The 24495-nt window shown below is 44.9% G+C and overlaps 1 protein-coding gene across 2 annotated transcripts in view; it reads left to right on the top strand.

The window, feature by feature from the left end:
* Nucleotides 1–24244, top strand: part of LOC143153301 (zwei Ig domain protein zig-8) — a 198731-nt gene extending 174487 nt beyond the window's left edge. For both annotated transcript variants that reach the window (XM_076324331.1, XM_076324330.1), the window contains exons 6-8: nucleotides 2066–2229; nucleotides 3833–3989; nucleotides 21257–24244. In XM_076324331.1, coding sequence (XP_076180446.1) covers nucleotides 2066–2229; nucleotides 3833–3989; nucleotides 21257–21393 — 458 coding nt within the window. In that variant the 3' untranslated portion in view covers nucleotides 21394–24244. The remainder of the gene's footprint in view (nucleotides 1–2065; nucleotides 2230–3832; nucleotides 3990–21256) is intronic.
* Nucleotides 24245–24495: the final 251 nt, after the last annotated feature.

The following is a 24495-nucleotide window of genomic DNA, read 5'->3' as shown; positions in this document are numbered from 1 at the left end:
ACCCTCTAAATTAAAACGTAGGAACTTGACTGTACGCGTCCCGGTGCCGCGTTCTTTTTTGCCGTGTTCAGCGGGAAATACGTTTCCTTTGTGCGGTGTCGGGGCACGGGCGCACAGGCACAGGCACAGGCACACGCGCGCTCCAGGCACACGCAGCATTAATTAAAATTATTGCGTAACGTTAAAGGGGCCTGACGTTATCGGTGTGCCCGTTTGCTCGCGTAGGATGGCCCGGCGGTTTCTTCGACGCGGCGTTAAATCCGTGAACGGATTACGTCAATTACGTAGCGCTCGCGATACGTCAAGCCGGCTGATGCTGTCAATTAAAAAGTTGCGAAAAGTTGGTTTCGCGGGGACGGTCGATCGTTCCGCGGCTTCTTGAACTTTCCCCGGTAATATTTCCACCGGCGAGCGTAATTAATTCGCCTCGAGGGGTGTTTTAATCAGCGTGGCCGAAGAACGAAACCCGGTCGTCTAACGAAGTCATCGAGAAACCATGGTATTCTCCATCGATCTCCGCGCCGATTCCTGAAACTTGACCCGGTCCTCGTCTACACATCCTAACGAACCCACTTTTCCAACCACGGGAACGCAAAATGAATTCGCAACATTCTGTCGAACGGTTTACAACCCGTGATTACTTTTTGGAATCTTTCGGGAAGCTGCTTAACGTTGCCTCGGGCATTCGGCTGTGATTTATTTATTCAAGTCGGAGGGATAAAACACTCCCGAGTGTAAAACGGTAATTCTTCGCTTAAAGATAGAAGTTTGCCGCGGGATCGAAGACTCCGAATCTCTTATATAAAAATAAAAACCGTCACTTGGAAGCGACGTGACTGCCCGCTCAAAGACACGACTCCAGTCGTGAGAATGTTGTCGGTGCGTCGGCGAGACGTTCCCGATTAAAATAAATCCGAATACGATCTTACACGGGCTGTTTTTAATTATTCGCGGTCGAAGGTTATTCCAAAGTTATAATTAAAAAGTTATAATTAAAACTGGTCCGAATGAGATCCCGTTTCGGCTTGTTTCCACGGAGAAAAACTCGCCATTCGATTAATATTACTTCCACGAAGGTATAACGAGTATCGCTTTGAAGTTCCGTTCGCTCGTTGTTGCCTCGGTCCTTCCATTCTCGTTCTCTGTCACCTCTTTCGTCGGTCACGAGAACAGAAAAAGAAACCACCTACGTACCCTCGGTTAAAGATGACCAAGTCGTGTAGAATTCCATCTTTAAGCGAAAAATTACCGTAGTGGGTTCTCCGTGAATAACACCGTGCTAGCAAAAAGTGCACGCACCGAAAAGACTCTGCTCGCGACTCTCCGAGTAAATAACACGCTCCTGGTTCCTCTTTACCCGTTTCTCTCGTCTCGAGTCTCCAACACTCGCTGAACCTCGTGCCGGCTCTCGTTCCACTTGTTTCACCGCACTCTTTTGATCACGCACACGCAGCGACGATATGCGTATCCCTTCGCTCTTAAAATCTCCGCGCGCGCTCCGAGAGCCAACGAGCGGGCAAATTTCACTCGGAGACGATTACTCTCCGGTGTTTAGTCCGGTGAACTACCGTTCCTCGTTCGCTCGATTTCGAACACTTGTCGTTCGCACTCGTCGAAACGTTTCGTCGAACCGTAATCACCGTGCGTGTATGGTCGTAACCATCGTGGACGAAAACACATATATCAGCGATACGTACGCAGAGAAGAACCTTTTTAAGTCCCACGTTGGACGGTACACGTTTGAAAAGCTCGCTGACGGTGGTGTATACAACGCGCCTCTAGCGGTTCAACGTTGCTAGCAATCTCCGCGGCACGAGGCGTGCACAGATGCGATCTTGCAAACAGTCAAACGAACCACCGGTAGACTAAAGCTGTTTGCTGCAATAACATATCCCGTGCATCGTCCGTGTGGCGGCAACGAGCCGGGGACTAAAGAAGCGAGAAGGGACTGGCGATGATGAGCTTGACGCGCTGACAAACTATTTAACGTCACCTTAAGCCCGTCTAATCTCGCCGGTAGACCGTGTCGGCTGTCGTATGATATTTGTCCGTACATGGGTTGCAGGTTACGAGAGCACGGCGCCAGTGGCAGCCATAATGGGTCCTCGGGAGCAGAGGGTGCCATCGGGGTCGACGATCACCTTGAGGTGCGTCGTATTGTCCCCGTATCAGACTCGACCCATCAGGGGCGTGCATTGGCTACGGGATAACAAACTCCTAACATTCCAGGTAACGCAGCCGAGCTCTTGTCCCTCGGACTCTAATGAAATTTTTTTACAGAAACCTCTTTCCCCGCGTTTCGTGTTCTCGTTCTCGTTCTCGGAATTTCGTCCCGAACGAAAGAAACGCGAACTGGAAACGTAGTAGCGACGGGAGACGCGGTTCACCGATATTAAAATTAGTCGAGTAACGCTACTAATAATTATCGAGCAATATCGATAATTGGAGTATCGAGCGCGTATGGACGATGCGAATTAAGTGTATTGGAACGATCGGAAAACGTTCGGTATTGTCGAAGCTTTGTCGATATATAGAGGTTATATCTATAATCGTATATTGTGTATACATATGAAAAATTTAAAAACACTGCACGAATAATGTCTAGCTACGAGAATCATCGTAACTGTAATATTCTGCGTTTCGTTTCGAAGAAACACGGTTTCGTACTGGTTTAAAACCTCTCGGACACGACCCGAGAGTAAAGTTTCTTTTCCGCGTAGAGTTAACTTTTTACATTTCTTGTTACATTTCTTTTTACATCGAACCGGTACGCGATAATCGAAGGAGAAGAGATACGCGCGAAGTTTCGATCGTTTCGATAAGTTCACCGATATCGCGTCCACGGTATCGAAAAATATTTTAGTTTAAAGAGCGCGCGGATTTATAACCGATTTCACGTCGAGAAAGTATCGCAGGTAATTGTTCACGCATCGATATAAAAAATTTGTTGCAATGTTCAGATTGTAATATGTACGACTGTCGCCCATCCAGTAGGTATAATGATTGTACGTATGAGAATATAAAATCGGGATAAAGAAATATACAGTAATATAGCTCGAAAAGTCCAAAAAGGAAATAACTAAACCTTAATCGCGTACCAGTCGGCCCTTCCGCTCCAATTCGAAGACAGTCCTTAAAAGCCAACATCGGGCTCTGAGATTTGGTAATCTTTAGATCATTGTTGCATTCACTGCAACAAAATTCAAACGACACGTTTTCGAGTATACCAACTTTCGAAAACTTCTATAAAAATGCTCGATTCTCTTCGACGTTTTCTACTAGAAATCTCGTCCCCTTCCCTTGTGGATAAGTTTCGTAGTCCAGGTTTCTGGGAAACTTGAATTCAATCTGGTGCTCTCTGCGCTTCGAGATTAATTCGGACGATATCTCACGATGTTCGCTCGACGGTAACAATAACTCCGAACGGGAGCACGCAGATTGTAGTAATTATTGGGCACGGTTAAATTCGTTCACGCCGAAATGAAAAACGCCTCGATTCGTGCGGAGGTCGCGTTATCGATCGATCGGAAATTTATCCGAGGAGCTCGTTGCAATTTATCTTGCCGGATTTATTAGGAAATTACGAATCGTTAACGTTTCCCGTAGATTTATATTTAACTTTCCGTTCCCCGCGATGGTTTTCCATCGTAATATTCGCACGGTCAACACCGGCGGGAGCACAACCACCCGGAACGATGTATATTTTACAGATGAAATGGTATTAATTGTAAACACTCGCGTTCCCAGCGTTCGAAAAAGTTTGTCACCCGGTGAGCACCGTCGACCGTCCAACGGAATTTTCCATTGAATTTGCCACTTGCATTATTTACAGGCTGAACGAGGCGGAATAAACGTGGAGACTGAAAGAGGCGCGGCACGCACGATCTCTGAATTGACTTTGGCGTCGGTCACGCTAAACGACGTCGGAAAATATTCGTGCAGACCGACGGAAGGACGGACGGACACCGTGATGCTGATCGTCGAGCCAGGTTAGCCTCGAAAATTTCGTTTCGAACCCGTAAACCACGATCCGGAATTTCTTTTCCCATTTCCCCGGTCTGCTTCGTTGCGTTTACTCTCGCGGCTTTCACGGAAAAATCGATGAAAACTGTTTACTCGGAGAGTCTGTATTTAACGAAAAAATAAACGAATTTCGGAAAAAACAAAACGACGATACCCTCTCATATTTTTATACGGATTGCAACGTGTTCCGATGGGAACGGAAGCCCGGCCAACGAGCGCAAAAGTGATCGATTTGACGCGGAATCGCCCGCAGAGACCGGTATACGTAATTTCACGGATTTCACGGGAGCAAATGTTTGTAATAAACATAAATATAAATTCAGAAATGCGATTACATTTTTCTCCCGAATAGAAATCAATTTCTTTTCTCGTACGCGACGGTTCGTGCCAATCTGTAAACAATACACGGTAAAAAGTAATACGTGAAATATCGAGAGAATTCTCTCTTGTTCGTACTAAACGTAGTACACTATACTGTACTATATTATACTTGCTCGAATATTCGTGTGTTTTACGCGCGCAAAACTTTCTTAAAATTCCAGCGTAACAATATTTCATCGCGCAACATTTAACGTTCGAGCCGAAGAGGACCGTTAAGAGTGGCCGGAGAAGTCGTCCTTTTAATTCGAATAAATTTCTTCGTTCCCGCACCGAGGAAGGTTTCTTGGTGGTCTCTCGAAATCGCGCTCGCGAAAAGTTTTACGGTCAACGGTGTTAATCTTGCCGCGAGAACATTGTCCACGAGCAGCCGCTCCTGTTCGTCGAATACCCCGAACCCTCGAGAACTTGGCGGCCGAGAGCGCGTGCATTTGCATTTGATTGGCCGCGACTAACGTCTCTCGAGATACAAGGGCGATGGAGAGAGAGATAGATAGATAGATAGATATATAGATAGATAGAGAGAGAAACAACCGTCGACGAAAGAGGGAAACGACGAGTGGTTTGGAGGGTTGGTGCGGGCGTAGTTGGGCGTCGGATGGCGGGAGGCGGGTATCCCCATGATCTAAAGTCGCGCCTTAGGATTACTCGAAACACTTTAAAGTTTTAAGGAGGCGGCGGTATTTCACGGCGGAACTATTTGTCTAGCTCAGCCCCTCGGTTCGCCGCGGACGTCGTTTGAGGTCGCAAGAAAGAGAGAAAATCCCGGGGAAAACGGGTGGTTCGTGTGTCCGCATGAGAAATAGAGAAGGAGCGGGGAGTGGTGAACGTGGCGCGAACGGTGTGGAAAACGGAGTGGGGCCGAGTTGAACGGGTTTGGGGCGGTTTGAGGGGAGTAAAGGAGAGCGGTAAGCACACTTGCATGCGGAATTCACAGCCAGTAGTCTCTATTATCGTGAATTTTCCTTCGGAAGTTATTGCGAGGAAGCGGCGGCCCGCGCGACGTCGCATTTTTCCTACCCGACCGACGACGACGACGACGACGACGACGCCCACCGACGCCCACCGACGCCCATCGACGCCCTCTTCGTATGCACGTACCTACACACGCGTGCACCGGTACGCTCTCCTCGCTTGCTACACTCTTCTGTTCCTTTTCTCTTGTCCCGCGTACCTGCGGCGGGACGCGTGATAAATCAGAACTTCGCCGACTCGTTTCGTAGTTTCACAGATTGCGAATTTACGCGGTTTAAAGGCGTCGCACTCGAGCACCGTTCTCTCCCGATTTTTTTACACGCGTTCCGATACAATTGCGGACTCCGGGCCGCACCGATGCCTCCCGGCCCTTCGGACCGCTCCGGGGTGGGTTCATCGATCGCGGTGGTGACCGAGACGTCTCAAGTATTTTACGATGAAAGTACTTCCAAACAAGAGACTCCGTGTTTACCGTCGTTTCGCTCCAAGAGTCCTAACCAAGAAGGAAAATTCGTAATCCGGACGAGAGCTTTTTCGAGCGAGAACGGAACGAAACGACAGAAAACGGCGGGCATAAGCAAACTATGAAACATTCGTTACGGAGTTACTTCTTAAGCTGTGTCGCATTATTGTTTGCTTTGTTAATTTAACGCTTCTATCCGTAATCGAGTTCTCTTCGGTACAATTCAGCGTAAAAATCAGTCTACTAGGTTCTAACGTGTCTCGTGATTATTCATCGTTCTCGATAACACGGGAGATAACGGTCGAACGACGAATATTGCCTTTACGGATCGTTCGAAAGGTCTTTTACAATCTCCTAGAACATAGGTACGATGTAGAGACGATTTATAACTTATCGAACGGAAGAGAGAATGTTATAGAACGCTCGTCTTAAATTAGATACGGATTAAGAAAAAATCTCAGACAAACGTCGATCCAAGTGTCTCTTCCAACAGCGTCGTTGTCGTTTCTAGAATTTCACGATGCTCGCGCACCTTCGTCGATAAATAAAAAATACAGTATCTATCTCTACGTTTTCCGACAATTCGAAGAATTAACGACGATAAATCGAGCAAATGTTTCTCGATTCATTGATCCGCGTGGCTCGAATGCAAGAATCGACGAACGTTGAATCGGGTGCAACGACGAATGGCGTTGAAAAAAAAAAAAAAACACCCGTGCAAAATAACTAACCATTTTCCACTTCGAAGCCCCAGAATTTTGGGTAACTCGATCCGTTGTATGATGAAACGGTAGACAAACGTCGTTCGTTACATCGAGCGTGCAACATTTTGCTGGGATATCGATCGCGCTGATAAATCAGAGTTTCGGCAATTCGCCACACGGTTTTCCAAATTGCGAATTTACGCATGTTTATGGGGCCCGGTCCGGTGGCCGGTTACCAAAAGAATTACCGCTCGACCGGAATTAAACGCGACCGTCACGGCGATTCGACGTCGAGATGATTTTTACGAGCTTACACCGGCGCAAATGTTCTCGTAAATATTCCCGTAAATACCGTGTAAACTGTGCGTCTCGATGAAACACCGTACCAATCGCGGGGCCGAATAAATTGTGAACATCGAACGGTAGCGGACCGGCAAGGAATTATTAACAACGACCGAACGTAGTCGGTACTCTGTCCGATGGAATCGCGCGATTATGGTACAGCCACCTGAGAAGTGTGCCACTCTCGTGACCAGAGCTTTCGATTATCGAACGCTGGACCAGCGATACCTCGACTGGTCTATCGATCGACTGGTCAGTGAATTCGATCCATCGTCGAATCTGCGGGAGCTGAAAATTGAGAAACTCGAAAAGAAACAACGAAAGAAGAAATAATAACCTTCGCCTCGATCCTGCTGCTGGATTCGTCGTAGGTCGCGCTCGAAGTGCACTTATACGCGAGCGATGCAACTGCAATGCGATGAAGAAACAGTGGCGAGCGAGAATCACGTGCCAAGTAAACGGGATTCGTTCGTTCGAATCTAAAAATAAATAATCTAAACTCGAACAATTAGGAAGAGATTTAACTCGTTTGGAAACGTTTAGACAGATTTTGTCGAGAATATCGATGACTGGTAATTTCTCGACTCGGAAATTTTCACAAAGGGGTTGAATCGTGTATAATTCTCCTAGCGACCAACGTATGCATGTTAATTATGGGTTTGTAATCACGGACATTAACGATCAAGCGGAATTAGCGTTCCGGGCAACGTTTTATCCCCGATGTAGTATTTCCCGGTTAATTAATGTTCCTTTTCCTCCGTTTGCCAGCCAATGTCTTCCGTTCTGTTTATCGTTGCTGTTTGAACTGCAACGAACGACTCTCGTAATTGAAAAGTATAAATACGATCGAGAAGCTTGGAAACGTAAGAGAAAAAAGTGTATAGATTCGTTCTTCCACTATTTTCCGGGCGTCGGAGACCAGGGCAGTTACGTACGTACGCTCGAGAGCGTTTACCGAAACGATAAATCAGAACTTTGGCGACGCGTCCCGCCGTTCTGCAGATCGCGAATTTACGCATTTTATCGCGACCGTGGCGTTTCCATCGTTGGGATGGGATTAAAGGCGCCTGTCGTGGCGATTTTTATGCGCATACACCGAGCTACACGCGTCGCGCGTTCTGTAAACATCGACGACAAAATTGCCCCGGTGCTCGTCCGCTCGGCGCAATCGCGCGCAAGGTAAAACCGTCTAGCGCGTTTGGTTCGCGGAGAGGGGTGGTAGGGGGTCGGTGAATCGATCGTCTTAAATAACGAACGGTAACGGTCGGTTTTATTAATCGATCCCACCGGTTGAACAAAATCGACGTAGCGTGATTAATTAATCGCGGATGCCCCTAAAGGACGCGGAGAAAAATGACTTTCCGTGGCTTTCCAACGAGCGCTCGGCCCTTAAAAGCGTTCCGTGTTAATTTTTCACGCGGCTGATACGATTCGTTGACAATTTCCCCGGAGCAAACGAGTTACCCACCGAAACGAACGCGACGATCGCGCGATTTCGCGACTAAACGATATCTTCCGAGGGAATCGATCCTCGAGAAGAACAATTTTCACACCGTGGAACTGTTTATTCGCGAAATTGTCGATTTGGTGTACCGTGAGACTGTTACCGCAAGAAACTTCGATTGGGAGCGATCTTGCAACGTACAAGCTGCGCGCGAAATTCGAGAATACGATATTCGCTTAGAATTTTAAGTCAATTTTCAAACATCTAACAACATGTATCTTCGTCTCAAGTAAATAACGAACGATTCGACTGTATTTATTTCTCGAGTTTCGAAAATTTTGAAAAATCTTCTTCAGTTTTAAATACCTTCACTTCGTTCTTCTTATTACATTACACCTGTCGCTCAAGTATTCGTATCGGTATCGTAAACGAAGTACGAGTACATTCGTCGCGATCTCTTCAACGTTAAGTATAATTTCCACAGATACAAACTAGCATACGTTATATACTTTCTCCGTACATTATTTTTTCATATTTTCATTTTAAAGAACTGTTGTAACTTTCCTCGTATTTACCATTGGTTTACCTGTTACGAGGGGTTGGAAAAACGTCGCTCAGATTAAAGACGAGCGTAACGTCATCTGTAAGAAAAATATGGACAGCGTCGAGGAATTTTTGGTTTTCGAAGCGTAATTAATATTTCTAGCTGGTGACATCTTTCTAATTCTCCGCGATAGAAAACCTGAACGGAACCAGAAAAAGGGAGGCGTTCGTAGATTTACAACGGGTGACGACCGATAAAGTAACGAGTTCGGTTCAAACGAGGGTAGGGAAACGAAATAGTGGGGGTAATCGTTCGCGAATGGCCTACGAGCGGCTAATTCGTATCGTTCCGACTCGGTTCTATCGATCGGTTTACGAATCTCCAGATTTAAATTGCGGCGTTGTTAACGTACCGTTTCTGAAAGAGACCCGGTTCTTCCTGTTTCGATGATCCGTGTTTTAAGAAATGAATTGTCACATTGACGAACACGTCGCAGACAACCGTACACTCCTATAGATTCGCGGCATTAGAACGCACCAACTGTCGCGTCCTGTTTCGCGAATGGAACGGAGATGCCGGTTCCATTAGGAATTGGGGTACACGAAGAGCAGGGGGATCGTAGCTGGGGAATTAGCGTCGCCTGAACTCCCATCGATACAATTCGCGGCAAGAAGCGTCATTTGGCCGATTCGTCGAATACGGGCGCGAGATTTAACGACTTTTGGAGGAAGCGGAAACGGGTGAAAAACTGGTCGAGTACAGTAGCAGTCCGCGGGCGCAAAGTCGGCTTTTTGCGCCCCGGCAGCCAGAGCGGACAGGCAGGCAGGCATGCTGTCTGAGCTAATTCTTATGCGATCGTAAATAACGTCGCGCATATATCAAAACTTAACAGCGACTTCCCATCCTCCCTAACTCCATCCCCTTCGTTCTCACAGTCGTCGCCACCGTCTCCTGCAACAATCCTGTCTTATACCGCCGACCCCTTATCCCGTTCGAGCACCTCCCTCCGTCCCGGAACCTCCCCCTGCGAGGTTTCATCTTTCGCGATGCGCCACCTAGCGTCCTCTCCTCCTCGTTCCACCGAACGAGCACCCGGAAGGTAGCCTCCTCTCCTTCTCGCGACAGAGGCTGCCAGAACCACTTCCAGAAACGCGACCAGATTAAAGATACAATTCCGCGATTCTATTAATTAAGAAAGTTAATTACACCCGGAATTCAATTTTCCTAATTGCACATCAACGAGAAGTCTTTCGCGCGTCTCGTCTCGAGTCCTATCTTCGATATCCTCGTACCTCGAAGGCCACTCGAGCCTTTCGTCCAAGGCTCGTTTTTTTTCTCCACTCTTCCACCCTCTCTCTCTCTCCTTCACCACCAGTTTGAGACTGTCCCGTGTCACGGTGGCGTACCCCGTCTTTTTCATCGATATTTCCGCGTCTCTCTCTCTCTTCTCCACCACCACCTTCAGACTGTCCCGTGTCACGGTGGCGTACCCCGTCTTTTTCATCGATATTTCCGCGTCTCTGTCTCTCTGTCTCTCCGTCTCTCCGTCTCCCTAGTCCCCCGGATCTCAGCCCTTTCTCTCTTTAACTTTTTTCCCGTCTTTTCTTACCCGCTGCCCTCGAGGGCACTCGCTTTGAATTTTTCAAGGACCCACCCGGCTCCCGAATTCCGGAATTTCTCGAGGTAATCTTTCGGAATCTGTTTTAGACGACACCGAACCCTCCCGCGTCTTTGATGTTTGTTTCGGTGCCGGAGATTTTAATATTTGGCCCGTATTCAGCGCGCGCGCTATTAAGGATCGCGCGACCGGGCTCGGCGTGGCGCACCGACGAGCTTTTAGCGCCTTTGCTTTCGGGATTACGAGTTTCGCAGTTTGCCGGGGGAAAAATTTGGCTAACGACTCGGAGGGGAGGGCGCCTAAGTCGCCGGCCGTAATAGCGCGGAAACTACGGTTAAAGCGGTGCTCGCGCTTTAACGATACGCCCCGGATACGTTCCGTGGGAAAGGGTTTTACTCGCGAGCTTGAACTCGATGTACCGAACACCGCTGAAACCGAGTGTCTCGAACCGGTGTATCCTAGATGGGTTTACGAATTCTGCGTCATTTTCGAAATTTCTCGTTCGTTGGCTATGCTCGAAACTTCGGGCTCTCTTCCCTTACAAGTGTTCATTTTTGTTCATCGAAGAACGTTCTTGTTTTAAATAACCTTTTGCGCATTATAGATTCAAAAATCGAAGTTTTACGATGAAATGTTTGTACCCGAATGTATAAAATTCGATTCAAAAGAAATAATATAGTACGAAGATCGAAAGAACGCAACAGGGTTAATCCAATTCTTACTGCGCATGTTTTGCTTGTAAAATCGCAAATACGCACTTGTTTCGTCGAACAATATTATACACGTACGTTATAAGTTATATTTTCGTTCCTATTCTCCTTTCCATTTTCCAGAGAAATTTATGATTTCCCGAACCGAAGTTGCGCAGATGGGCGCGAAACTGTTCGCAAAGTTGAAAAATGACTCGTGACTCGTTATCGATATCGACATCAAGGGACGGAGGGGATCCAATTGTTGGCCTTAATAAGGCTCTAAGCCGAGAACAGTTTAGGCCAATGGCCGACGGGGCCTCGCGAATCAGCCTTAAGAGCGACCGTCGCTGATCCAGTTTCACCGAGGTTGGCGGGCGGCCTTGCCGGATCAGTGGTGGTAGCGGTAATGGATCGTATAAATCAGCCATAAGTGGTCCGGGTAAGCCAGCCTACCGAGCTTACCAAAGAACTGTAGATCAGCCCCGGTGCTATCAGACGCTACGAATTAAAATATATAACGCAACGATTAAGGAAAGTTATTAGCGCCCACTCGAAGCCATTCGTGGCGTTTGAACGATCCACCGGATCGACGAAAGCTTTATTTCCTGTGAATTACCGCCGCGACCATTATCGACCGTTAATCGATTCGCGATATTCTCATTGTTTTTCCCCGATCGTGAATTCGAACGATTCGGTTGGTCGTCGTCGTCCCGTTACACGACGTACCGTTTATCAATCGTGGTTCTTTTCGCTCGATGATTACGAAAGGGACGACGATAACGTTCGATCGATGTTCGCGCACCACGGTGGTATCTTTTCGCAATTATCGTCGGTTTCGCGATATCGAAGGGATATATTCGTCCAGTCCCGGTCGTCGGTCGAACTTTTGTTCCAACGGAACGCCGCGTCCATGCCCGAAGACGGTCTCTGTTGTCGCCGGGGGAAGTGTTTGCGTTACCAACGACTCGGATTCGTGAACGATCTACAAGCTCCGAAAGTTGCGCGAGTGGCACTCCAGTTCCTCTAGTTTCTGGAGCGCTACTTCGTCGCAGCCCGGCCGTGCTTCGAGAGTCATTACACCGATCGATCCTCGAACCTCGTCGAATGCTTCCGACCGGACGGTATTCCATTCCAACGGGAACACAGAAAAACTACGCGCGACGCGACCGATTCCGTTCCTGCGTCTGCGTGTGCGTGTGCGTGCCACCGCTTTACACCGGCTAGCTACTCTTACAAGTTTCGGTATTGACTCTTTTGGAACACAGTGAGTTGAAAAATAATTTTCGATTCACAGAGTATTTTTCAACCTACCGTGAAAGATTAAAATAACGACGCGAATTGAACGGTGTTATCGTTAACTCCAAAGCATTCTTCCGTTTGGAGTACACGATCCAAGTTCTTTTTAAAAATAACCGGTATGTATGGAAGTCGTATTTTTAAAGTTCCTAATTGAATAAGAGGACTTCGGGAGCATTCAATCGTATGCATTATAATAGTTGTAATGGCGGAAAATTTATATATTATTAGAACGAGACTATGTGTGAAACGATGGATTTCTCAGAAAACACTAATTACATTGATAATTATGTAGAAGAATACAAAACGAATAGAAACGCAACATTGGCGACTCGATGGTACCAACGACGGGTTAAATATCCGATCGATCTATTTTTTAATTTCGGTTATTTTCTATAATTTTACGCATTCGTTAACTCCTACGCCTCGAAGAGTTTAATCTTTTTGCCGCTTGATTCGTAGGGGTGAGTGAAATTCTTCTATTGAGTTCAGTCAGTACTCGTACGGGCCAGAAGTCGCGTGTCCGTACGTTGCACTCGTAGTATAAAAGCAAACAGATCGTGTTGCAAGAGTATCTCTGCGAGTGGATGAAATACACAAAGACTGAAATATTCGGTTCCTTCGTAAACCGGTCACGAGTTCAATGTATTTTTAATCGCGGAACGAAGCGAAAGAACGAAACAAAGTTCTTCTCTCGGTTCATCGTTCGCGTTAGATACAACAAAATGGTTGTTATCCGAATCTGAAAGAAATGAAAGAAATTTGTTGCTAGAATTCGAGGAAGCCAGCACCGCGTGGTTCGTGTTTCCACGAATTCAACAGCCACCAATAGCTACGAAAACGAAACCAACGAACGAAACTTGTTTTCTATCCGAGATTCGTATATCGATAATCGACGTTCGAGATATTCTTTAAATTTATTTGATTTCATACGGAATAGATCAACGTCGATAGAAATTTTGATAACCGACAAGACGAATCCGATCGTAGAAACTGTGCCAAGTGATCGTCGTTTACGAGTAAAAGAATTATCAGCAGTGTATGCAAGCTTCCAGACACATTTGTAACAGTCGAGAAAAAAAGAAAGATACGGTCGGTGGGTCTCGAACTCAAGGCCTCGGTCTTTCCAACGAGCCACTCTGTTCCCCATCCTGTTGTTTCAGACTCCTTTTCTTCTTGGGTACGGGGACTCGATCCCTCTCGACTGTTCACTGGATTCTTCGTGATCATTCGAGGACGAGATGAGTTTCGAGGCTTCTGTCAGCCAGTTCAGCGTCAACGTCGTATATGCGCGGTCATTTCTAAAGCTTTGCGAGAATAATGCAGATGCGGTGATGCGATCCATTGTAACCAGAGGATGAAACTATGGTGCTCAACCATGGAGCCGCTTCGTCGAAAAGGGAGTCGATGGAACGACGGCGAATAGGTGAACCACTCACTTAGGATTCTTAACGTATCAAAATTTCCAAAGGCCAGAAATTCGTCAAATCGCGAGAGAATGTTATCAGCGAATTTCAACGAAAAGAGGGCCACGCTACTGCGTAAGTCGGTGACGAATAATTGGTTTTACTGGGGAAGAACGTTTCAGTTCGTACCACTGCAGTTTCGCAAACTGCCGTTAAAGACCGAAGCTTTAAACAGTTTGACCATCTTCCGTATCGTTCTGACTCGTCTCTCTATGTTTAGTATCTATTTGAAGACTCGAAGAAGGAATTTCGGGGAAGAGATTCATTGCTTTACAACGAAGTGAATATTTTTATACGAGACTTGTAATTATGAGTCCTACAAACTGTATAGAAATTAAAGGAAAATGCTCGAGTACCGAATTGTTCAACTATCCTCTCGATGAGAAATTCAAAGACGATTCGGGATTTAATTTCTAATTTCACCAACTTAAAGTGTTCCAGTCTATTGAATCGTACCTGCGAGTCGTTTTGGAAATTTTTGGTTACACGAATCCCGATAAATCGAAAAAAAAAAAAAGAAACTATACTGCACCGTCGGAGAAATTTCTTCGCGTTCAGCCCGCGCGATCTGTCCCGTGAATTTTTTAATAACACGAAGACAAAAGGGGAACGGGAAGAAAATGAATTCTCCGACTGCGATTCGCGCAGATATTTCGAGTCTGAAATTTAATAATATCGCGGGAAGCCGAGTTTAAACGCGGCAAAGTGGTAGAAAGGGGAACGAAGAGAAAAAGAGAGAGAGGAAGAAATGAAATTTGGAGCCGTATAAACGGCAGCTCGGGGAGTCGTTAGGTGTTAAGCTACCTACGAACTTGCCGCCGTGTCCCGCTCGGTGAGTGCATATACAGGGTGTTCCGCTGGAAACGGCCCACCTTAATATCATCGCTGGATTAAACAACAGGAAAAACCGTTGCTTGCGAAAGTAACATGACTTCGAAGCGGATGTAACCTCGTGGCAAGGTTAGGACAGAGGCGTTTAAAGTATCCGAGAATAGGCTTTGTTTCTAGGAAGTGTCGTCTGGCAAAAACTTGATCTCGATTCGAAGCACTCGACCCGACTATTAATTATTGTCATTCCGCGTACGAAGTTAAATTCTCCTCGTTTTTGACGAAGTATTTTGCGTGAAATCTCAAAAGCAACGATTACGTTCCTTTAACGAGAACGTTAAGAACCAGAAGAATATTCAGCATTCGATCAGAGAATTCGACAAAGTGACGAATTTTGATAATAAAAATACGAAGGTATCTTAGAATAGATCCTTATCGATATTTTCAATCTCAATTCTATAATATTATTTGTTTTTCGTTAATATACGAAATACGTTAGTCATCTCGAATAACTAACCGCTGCAAAATGTCAGCCTATCGGATGGAATGATTCTCGAAATATTAAATGTTAATTGTCATCTTTCTGTAGCGTTACTTTTAAAGTAACGAGGACGTTAACTGTTCCACCGTCTGATCAAGTAAAATTACTTCTGTTTATTGCGACAGTCTTCGCTGGTTCTTCGATCGAAACTACGGTTGTTCAATAAGTTTTGTCTAATTTTCCATTGTAAAGAAATACTATGAGATTTCAACTTTGATCCTTTTAAAGAGTATTCTATAATACCCTATAATTATGCGAATTCATCTTTGCCCGATTTCGTCCTCACCACTGACTTCACCGCACTTCACCACTGACTCTTGGATCACTCCCTTGAGAGTCTTTTCTAAATTGTCGAAAAAAAAAAATATATATATATATATATGGGAGGATCGTTTCTTGCAGGACACTCTGTACATTTGTAAAAATCTCGAAGGCAGCCATGAATCTCTTGGCCGGAACGGCAACGTATTGGAGCACCGAGAACTCGTTGGACGGAAAATAATGTTGAGACTTATTACGGGAATGTCTGGTCCTCTTACTTCGAGAGCCAGGTGGAACTTCACACGAGGATTTCATTTGGAAACGTAATAGAAATTCCAATGAAATATTATCAATTCGTGAATCATCGATACCAACGATACGGGTTCGGACATTTAAAACGATCGCTTGGGAAAAGTTCGTTGCTTTTATTTAACGAACGACGGAATTTTCGAGGAATATCGAGGTATTTTTAAAACGACATCGAATATTCTTTTACCGTCAACGATTCGGTCAACGTCAAGACCAATTTTATAATGGTCGGTTAACGTTTAATGCAAGAATTTGCACTTCAATTTTTGGAAGTGTCGTCTAGCAAAAACTTGATCTCGATTCGAAGTACTCGACCCGACTATTAATTATTGTCATTCCGCGCGCGAAATTAAATTCACCTCGTTCTTGACGAAGTATTTTGCGTTAAATCCCAAAAGCAACGATTACGTTACTTTAATGAGAACGTTAGCTGTTCCACCGTTCGATCGAGTAAAATTACTTCTGTCGATTGCCACAGTCTTCGCTGATTTTGTCTAATTTTCCATTGTAAAAAAATACTATGACATTTCAACTTCGAACAACTGTAAATATACCAATGAATGGACAGATATACACGAAACCTTCACACATGTTCGTTGAACAGTGATACCGTCTCTCGAAAAATAAAACGACGAACCAAATATCTCCATTTCTTATCGAAGGACGAAACTTGTCGCGCGATCAATTAAATCCCCGGATAGTTTCAATTTTCAAAGCTTCTTCCGCTTCCTCGGTCGATGTCATTGATGAATAATTCGAAGCTCCAGCACGGAGATCGCCGATTAATGCCAAGCAACGCTGACCGAAAATCCGTCGATGCCCTGCCACTCTAATTAAACGCTCAATTAAGCGTGCCCTATCCCGGCAGCCAATTAACCACCCTTGATACCCATCCTGGACAAAGGACGAGAGCGGATCGCGCGCTGACGTCTGGAATCCATCGTGATCTTCCGACCATGAGACGCCAAGTAGGAACAGACTCCTCGAATTCCGAGGAAATTCTGTAAACCGCAACCGATAGGCCCCGATACCACGGACGTTACATCGACCGTGAACCAAATCGCGTTGGCAAAGATTTACATCGGCCGTGTTTCGTCTCTACGGTCGCTTCTCGTCCGTATTAACGATGAGAATTTCACGTGTGCTCTTCGCGTGTGCTCAGACCGGCCACCTAGGTCAGCGGTTTCCAGTAGGATTGTCCAACGGTAGCTATACTCGACAGTGTCGGTGGTATGCGCGCGGCGAACTTCCTAGACAATCGAGGTTACCATTTCTACCCGTATGTTTGCATTTTTACGCTGTAGTTGAGAAGTCTGTGTATAGCTTGACCATTTAGAAGAAAATCTGCGACAGCGTGGTGTGAGCGTGGTGGGGAGAGAAGTGTTGGTGATGGTACAGCGCGACGAAGGGGGAGTCTATCGAGTGTCTTTCGATATTGGTTGAAAGAAGCAAGACCATGAAAGAACGACAAAGATCGAATGTTACATTGATGAAGATTAGAAACTTTGAAATTTTATATTTCGGTAATTCTTCGAGAGAGATTTCTTATATTTTGCAGCGTTTGATTCTTCGAGATCGTTAAAATCTGCTATGGATTGAAAAGGAGCAAGATCTTGAAAAGAAGAAGGAATTCGATGTATCGATATTTATTTTTTTTTTAATTTTTCCTGCGAAAGCTATAGAAGCTCCGCTATAGCATTGGAATATTGCGTGTAAAGGATTCGATAGTCAATTGCGTACATCAAAAGCATTTTGTTATAGATGTGTGAGTGACCACAAACTCGTGTACCTGAAAAGCTTTTTTCTCCATTGAACGTTTCGTACGATTAATAACGTTTTTCGCGCATACAACCGGTTACGCGTTTCAATTTCGCTACCACCTATGTGCGCGCTCTAATGTGGCCATTTGAATTCTAGAAATTAAAGCTGATGTTGTATAATAACCTTATTATACCAAACGCAATGGATCGCGTATCTCTGCAACAACGTTCGCGAATACGATTAAACGTAATCGAGGGGGGGACGATAATTTCCCGTACATCTGTGATATCGATGTTGTTGGAATTTGATCCTAATTTTTCAATCGTTAATCGTACAATTGGACGAGTAGTAACAACGATGTCACAATGTTCGCGCGATTGAAACGTCGAATCGTGCGTTTAATTGTATTTACAGGAAGGGAAACGATCCGGAAGTTTCGAGCGTCGTTTTTCTCGGTTCGTCGAGTAATCCTTGCACGACGTTCGTTCGATTACGTTTAATTAAACGACGCGATTCGTAATTGCGCCATCGACGAGACGCGCTTCAATTTAAAGTTTGAAAAGTAGCACCGGCGTGGCAAAGTTGAACGCTTAATCGTTCGAGAATATGGAAGTATAATTATCGACCGGGGGACTGTTGGAAATTTTCGCTGGAAACGGTTCGTGGAATCGGGGACACGGCCCGAGTACCTGTTACAGAGGAATTAGGAAAAAGAAGCCGAAACGAAGAACGAAGGTATTCGCCAGTTCGTAATGCACCAATGACCCGACGTACAGGGCGGTTTCTTTCCCTCGAGTTGCTCGTATTTTCGCCATTGGGGAATCAGGGCCGTCTAATCAGAGAGGAAATCGTTAAGAAAGTAATTTGAGAAAATACAGTACCTGTCGGCAGGTTCTTCTGGAAAGTCGAGACTTGGCGTGCCGATGGCCGTAAAGTGCCGCCAAGAAGAGCACGTTTCCCCCCCCCGTTGTAAGGGGCAAACAGCCAATAGTTTCGCCAGGGGGCTTCCACGTCGTTAACGACTTTAACCACTCTCGGTATACGGGCATCGACAGCTCGCGTAAAAGCGAAAATCCTGGAAATCCTATCCGTACTCCGTTAGCCTTTACGTCGATTCTCGGAGAATCGAAATCCCTGTTGGAATTTTTTCCGCTACATGGAATTCCACGCGTCCCCAATTAACCATTGATACGTTCGATGAAACACACGAGCCGTTTGTTACATCCAAATGCATTATCTCGTGTCTCGTTAACGCACTTGCTGCGATGGATTTTTATATTTCACGATACGGATCGACGGAACATCGTGCTGTACTTAAAATCCGGGGAGAACTGAGAACACCGAAATTTGGCGAATATAGTGGAGAAATTGTGGAGATACTTTTCTTAGAACGTGATGTACGGGATTTAGGATGAAGTAATACGAAGAACAATATTGCGGAAGAAATGTTTCGGAGTATCAATAATACAGGAGAAATGTAATAAGAATACTAAAAGAAGAAACTGATACTAAAAAGCTTGCAAGATCGAAACGACTCAAACTATTTTCCATAGTTTCGAATCGAATACAAATTTGTCAAAATGATAATTCAATTCCACCCTGATAGAAATGTTCTTCAAAATCCCATTGAAAAACGAAATTCGAGAAACACTGTTCCAGATGATCAGATTCTACGATTCGTATATTGTTCCCCAACAACAATTTTATTTTTCAAGACGATAATGCACCCATACCCACGTTCACGGAAGTTTCGATCGAATCTTCGTTCGAGGAGTACCGAGATGAACTTGGACGCATTTGGTCAGCGCAGTCATTCGATTTAAACATTCTCGAACCACTGACCAGCTTCGGAGACCAGTCTCTCTCCGCCGACATCTTCGAAGCGATTCTAAAATCAACATCCATAATATTCCACTGAAAACCGTTCAAAATTTGGCCAATTCTGTTCCAAGAAAGGTAGGATTCGTATTAAATGCAAATAATGGCACAACGCTGTGTCAATGGAATTAGAGTGCATTTCACGTGCGTTAACTTTCTTTTGTCCACCCAGTGTACACGGTTCGTAGCGCGGTGAACCCGTTAACGCGTTTTCGGAGTAATTTCATCCGTTCGCGACCGATTCGGTGTCGTTTTTGAACATCGAAGTCACGCCGCGAGCATCTTCCGAGCGATTTAATATCACGCTCGTGTTAAACCGCGGGAATCGTCTACGCACGCGGCTCGACGTCTTATGAAATAGATTTTGGCAGCCTCGAGCGACTTCTTGTAAGCGCAGCCGAGCACGGTTACACGTGTCCGTCGCCATCTGCTCGCAGCACGTTCTTTACATTTACGAGGGAACGTGCAACATCTTTATCGCGTATTACAGCGACCGAGACGTCTTCGAGTTCCACGACTGCGAATCTCCCTCGTTCGAAATTCAATATTTCCTGCCGCGAACCAGACGGTTCTTGCTTTTCGTTCCCGCGTCTCACGGCTTGGCTGACGAACGAATTTCATTATCAGAGAGCACGTGAATCTTCCTTGACGCAAACGACTCGATCGAACAATGCTCGACCGTTTGAGTAGCTACGGTCGCGACCGAGACTATTGACCGCTCAAGGTCACAAGGAAACAGAATCAGAATCGAAATTTTACCTCCAGGCGTGAGAAGGTAGTAATTTACTCGAGCTAAGAGGAATTTCAAATAATTCCACCGTCTTGAACAATTTTAAATACCGATGAAAATATACTTTCCTTCCATTTTGAAACAACATCGATTTTGTTCGTATTTACGAATAATTAAATACATTCGCTCGATAAAATAATCTCTTTACTATTGTTCCGAAAACACCCATCGAATCGGAAAATGTATCACTCGAAGAATTTCGTGTTTTTTATTTTTGACAATTTTTGAAAAATTGTCTGCTTCGAATACAAATCCGTGCTAAGGTATGTGTGGCTAGACGGAATTCTGAATTGGACGATCGACATTCGTATCGCAATTACGGTATCGCATCGAGTTTCGAGTGTACTGAGATAAAAGTGAGAGCAGAATATTAGAAAGGTTACGATGTGAAACATAGAAATCGAGGAGAGATCGTCCAAGTCGAAAATATCAGTGTTTACAAACGCGTGCGACGTACAGTAGAGAGGACACATTGTATCCTTGGGTGGATTATAAAATCAAGTTCTTCCGATTCACGGAATACTTCGCAGAGCGAGTCTCTCGGGAGGTACTCGGATCAATGGTATTTCAAAAAGTTCCGATATCTCGCAAACAATTGAGTTGGCCACCTCGGTCGAACAAAAAGACGTCCCGGTCCGTGGCCAACCGCACTAAAGAGTGTGGTAATTAATGAAGACCTTTCGCCGGCACTGTGCCCGGTAACGCAGAAAAACCTATAATCCGACAGTCCCCGCGAGACGTTGATTTACGAGGACCGGGGTTTCATTATTCTCTTTGGAAACGCCGATACCCGGCCCTCCTCCGTCCCTACTTCGAGACCCTACAGGTTCCACTGAATCGCGAATACGCGTTCACGAATCGACGATTGTTCGTCCCGTTGCGAGACTGGAGATCCCCCTACCCCGATCTAGGTGGAACTGAGAGAGTTTTATTTCTGTTACAGGAGAACGTACGGAAGCCATGCAACGTGACGCCGGATACGTCTCTTCCGGATGCGACGTCAGCCACTGGCCCGGGCTTCTACTTCCGTTCTCGTGGTTTCTAATACTCGCGCGAAACAGCCAAACTTTCCTGCAATAGCGCCACACCCCGACAGTATTTCACGCGTGCTCCTCTGTTCTCTCATTCCGGGGAGGGGAGCGAACGGAGCCCGAGGAAGTACCTATAAATTTGACCAAGGACGACTAGACTGTAAGCTAGATACATAGGAATTATCGACGAGGGGGCAACAACGCGTCGCTGGGCACACCGCGAGGATATGGGGACGCGGTGTATCGTTTCAACTTCGGATCGAAGTTGATTCTCAAAGATGAGATTCACGTTTCGCAGTGACACATTCACGGTTCACGGTGAGCAGCTTCGCGGATTATTCGTCCATGGGTTTCCGTACCGTGTGAATTCTTCTTCGAGATAGAGACAATTTACCACTTGGGAAACGATACGGAGATTGCGAGGTATCGCTCGAAGAATCGTTTGCGCATATTTTTTTTATGAATCGTTTGCGCATATTTTTTTTAAGAAATGTTGGTCAAGTGAACGAAGGTTATGTATTCGCGTTGGTTACCGAACGCAGGATTGGTCTACACGAAATTGATAACAATTTTTTGTCTATGTTTGAATATAACTGTACCATTTGCATCATATTGTACGATACGTTCGAATAGAGAGCAAATATTTTTTGAACGATTGAAGTTGAACGAAAAATCGATGTATTCCCTGTGGTATTCCACCGATACGGTATATCTATATGAATATATGGTAAAAGATTAAAAATACTCAGGAATGGAGTAGACTTTGTAACAAGTATTCGAAGTACAGAAATTCTTCGTTAAAATTCCGGATTTCTACCTCGATAAAAGTATCGGAATCATTCCCACCATTGTATTTACTGAACGCGAGTGAGCTGTCGTGACGTTGCTAGTGAACAAGAAAGGTTGATTACTAGAATAAGATCGTCTACCACACTCGATAAATGTCTTTACACGGATCTATTTTTGCGACTTTTATCGAGGCGTTTCTGTCAACTCGAACGTAGCTGTTACAATACTCGATCGTTGTAAAATAAATTTAGAATCCTTTTTATTGTACACAAATAGTTAGTACTATCGATGATAACCGATGATCGACCTTTCCTGTCTTCGGTGTTTGTTTATTTCTGCCGAGGAAAATAATACGAAAAACATTGCGTGGCACGAAATTCTAAACAAACCAATACATTCGTGTACAATTTTTGTCTATGTTCGAACACAACTGCACTATTTGCATCACATTTTACGATACGTTCGAATATAGAGCAAATATTTTTTGAACGATCGAAGTTAAACGAAAAATCAAAGTATTCCCTGTGGTATTCCACCGATACCGTATATCTATATGGAAATGTGGTAAAAGATTAAAAATACTCAGGAATGCATTATACTTTGTAAGAAATATTCGAAGTACAGAAATTCTTCGTTAAAATTCCGGATTTCTACCTCGATAAAAGTATCGACAACATTTACAATTTCCTTTGGAAAAATATCGAGTAATTCAGCTGGTTTTTTAAATATTCGTTTCAAGTGATCGGTCGGAAATTGAATACAATCGTTAGAACCGATAATGGTTACGCTTCTAGAGAAGAATTATTGGAACGCTAGCGAATCGAGAAACTTTTCTTACGTCTTTTGTATACCGCATTCAGCCCTGGTGTTGTGCCTAAATCTTACCAACCACTCTGTATTAATGACACTTGCCCCGCATTTGCTCGGTAACCTCTTCGGGAAAGTTGGCTCGTACGCGTACATTCATTTTTAAATATCGTAACACGGAAGGAACGACTAAAATTCCCGATGAATATTCATAATTACGTGTACGCAATAACACGCGATCGGATAACACCGCGCCATTATCGCGAGGAAGATATTACGCGAGCGTATAAAAATTTATTAACCACAGATTGCAAACGGTGGAGTTAAATTTACAAAATTAGTTTACCGTAAAGATTGCATATCTCGCCTCCTCGAAAATTAATTTCTCAAATTTCTACACGCGCGAGTAAACGTCGTTCGGAGTTTTCGTTTGAAAAAAGAAAAATATTTCGTTCCCGAAGAGGTGAACCGAGGTTTCGAATGCTCGTGTTTCGACGTGACAGAGAAACGCTTTGAACCGTACTCGAACGAGAAAGATTCAATCGTTTAAAGAATTAGGAAGAGTCTTTACACGCGCTTCGAACTCTTGGCTCGACGGATTTCCAGCGACGAAATTATTAACGAGCAACACGGTAACGGAGAGGCGCGAAAAGACGGTTGAAGAGCAATTCTTCGGAAAAGTGGCCCGCGATCAGGGTCGCCGCGTCTTCGTCGACCGTTGAACGTATTTTTTCCGTAAATAATTCAGTAAGTGACCCCGCAATGCTGCGCTTGATCTCAACGCGTCGGAACGTCCTTTTCAATTTGCCGTCGCGATTCACGACGCTCCCTTTGAGCGTCCCTCGGTGAATCGAGTAGGATTAAAGTGGCCGTGCTAGCGTCAAAGAATTCGAGGATAATTGATATCCGCCGTCTTAGCTCGGCCGATGCGTCTCGCAGGCTAAGGGACGACGGTATTAATGAAATCTTTAATTCATAACTTCGTTCGCGGAGCCCGTAGAAAACGGCCGTAGGAGTTTTCGCGCTCTCGCGTGGATGCGTCGCTGGATTGGAAATAATCGAGCGACGATTGCCAAGAAACGCACAATTTCTATCGACGACTAGAATAGTATTTATTGTTACGATACCATAAGCTGAATTCTCAACGCACTTCTCGATACCAGTTCGAACGAATTTATCCGTACGCGTAGGCATTAGTCGCACATCGATATTTATACGAAATGCGCGAATCACGTGGACGCGCCCTTCGAAATGTTTAAACGCGCATTACACTTTGTACGATGTTTCGAAATAAACCTTTTGGAAGTACACGACCCAGGTGTCATTTGAACCCCGTTCCCTGTCACGCTCTGCTTGAAAATTTTTTAATGTTCAACGACGATTCTTCTTGCAATAAAATTCAATGTATGTACAATATTTCGGTTGATCGAGCGAAGAATTCATAATTGACATTACATTTACTTTCTGTTGTACGAGTTAATACTCCAAGTTTAAGTTAATATTACACGTTGATACGAATATCGTTCTATTATCAATACTCTAACAGTATTTTCGA

This window comes from Ptiloglossa arizonensis, chromosome 12, assembly GCF_051014685.1.
Source record: "Ptiloglossa arizonensis isolate GNS036 chromosome 12, iyPtiAriz1_principal, whole genome shotgun sequence".
NCBI lineage: Eukaryota > Metazoa > Arthropoda > Insecta > Hymenoptera > Colletidae > Ptiloglossa > Ptiloglossa arizonensis.
This window is presented reverse-complemented; position numbering and strand designations above follow the sequence as displayed.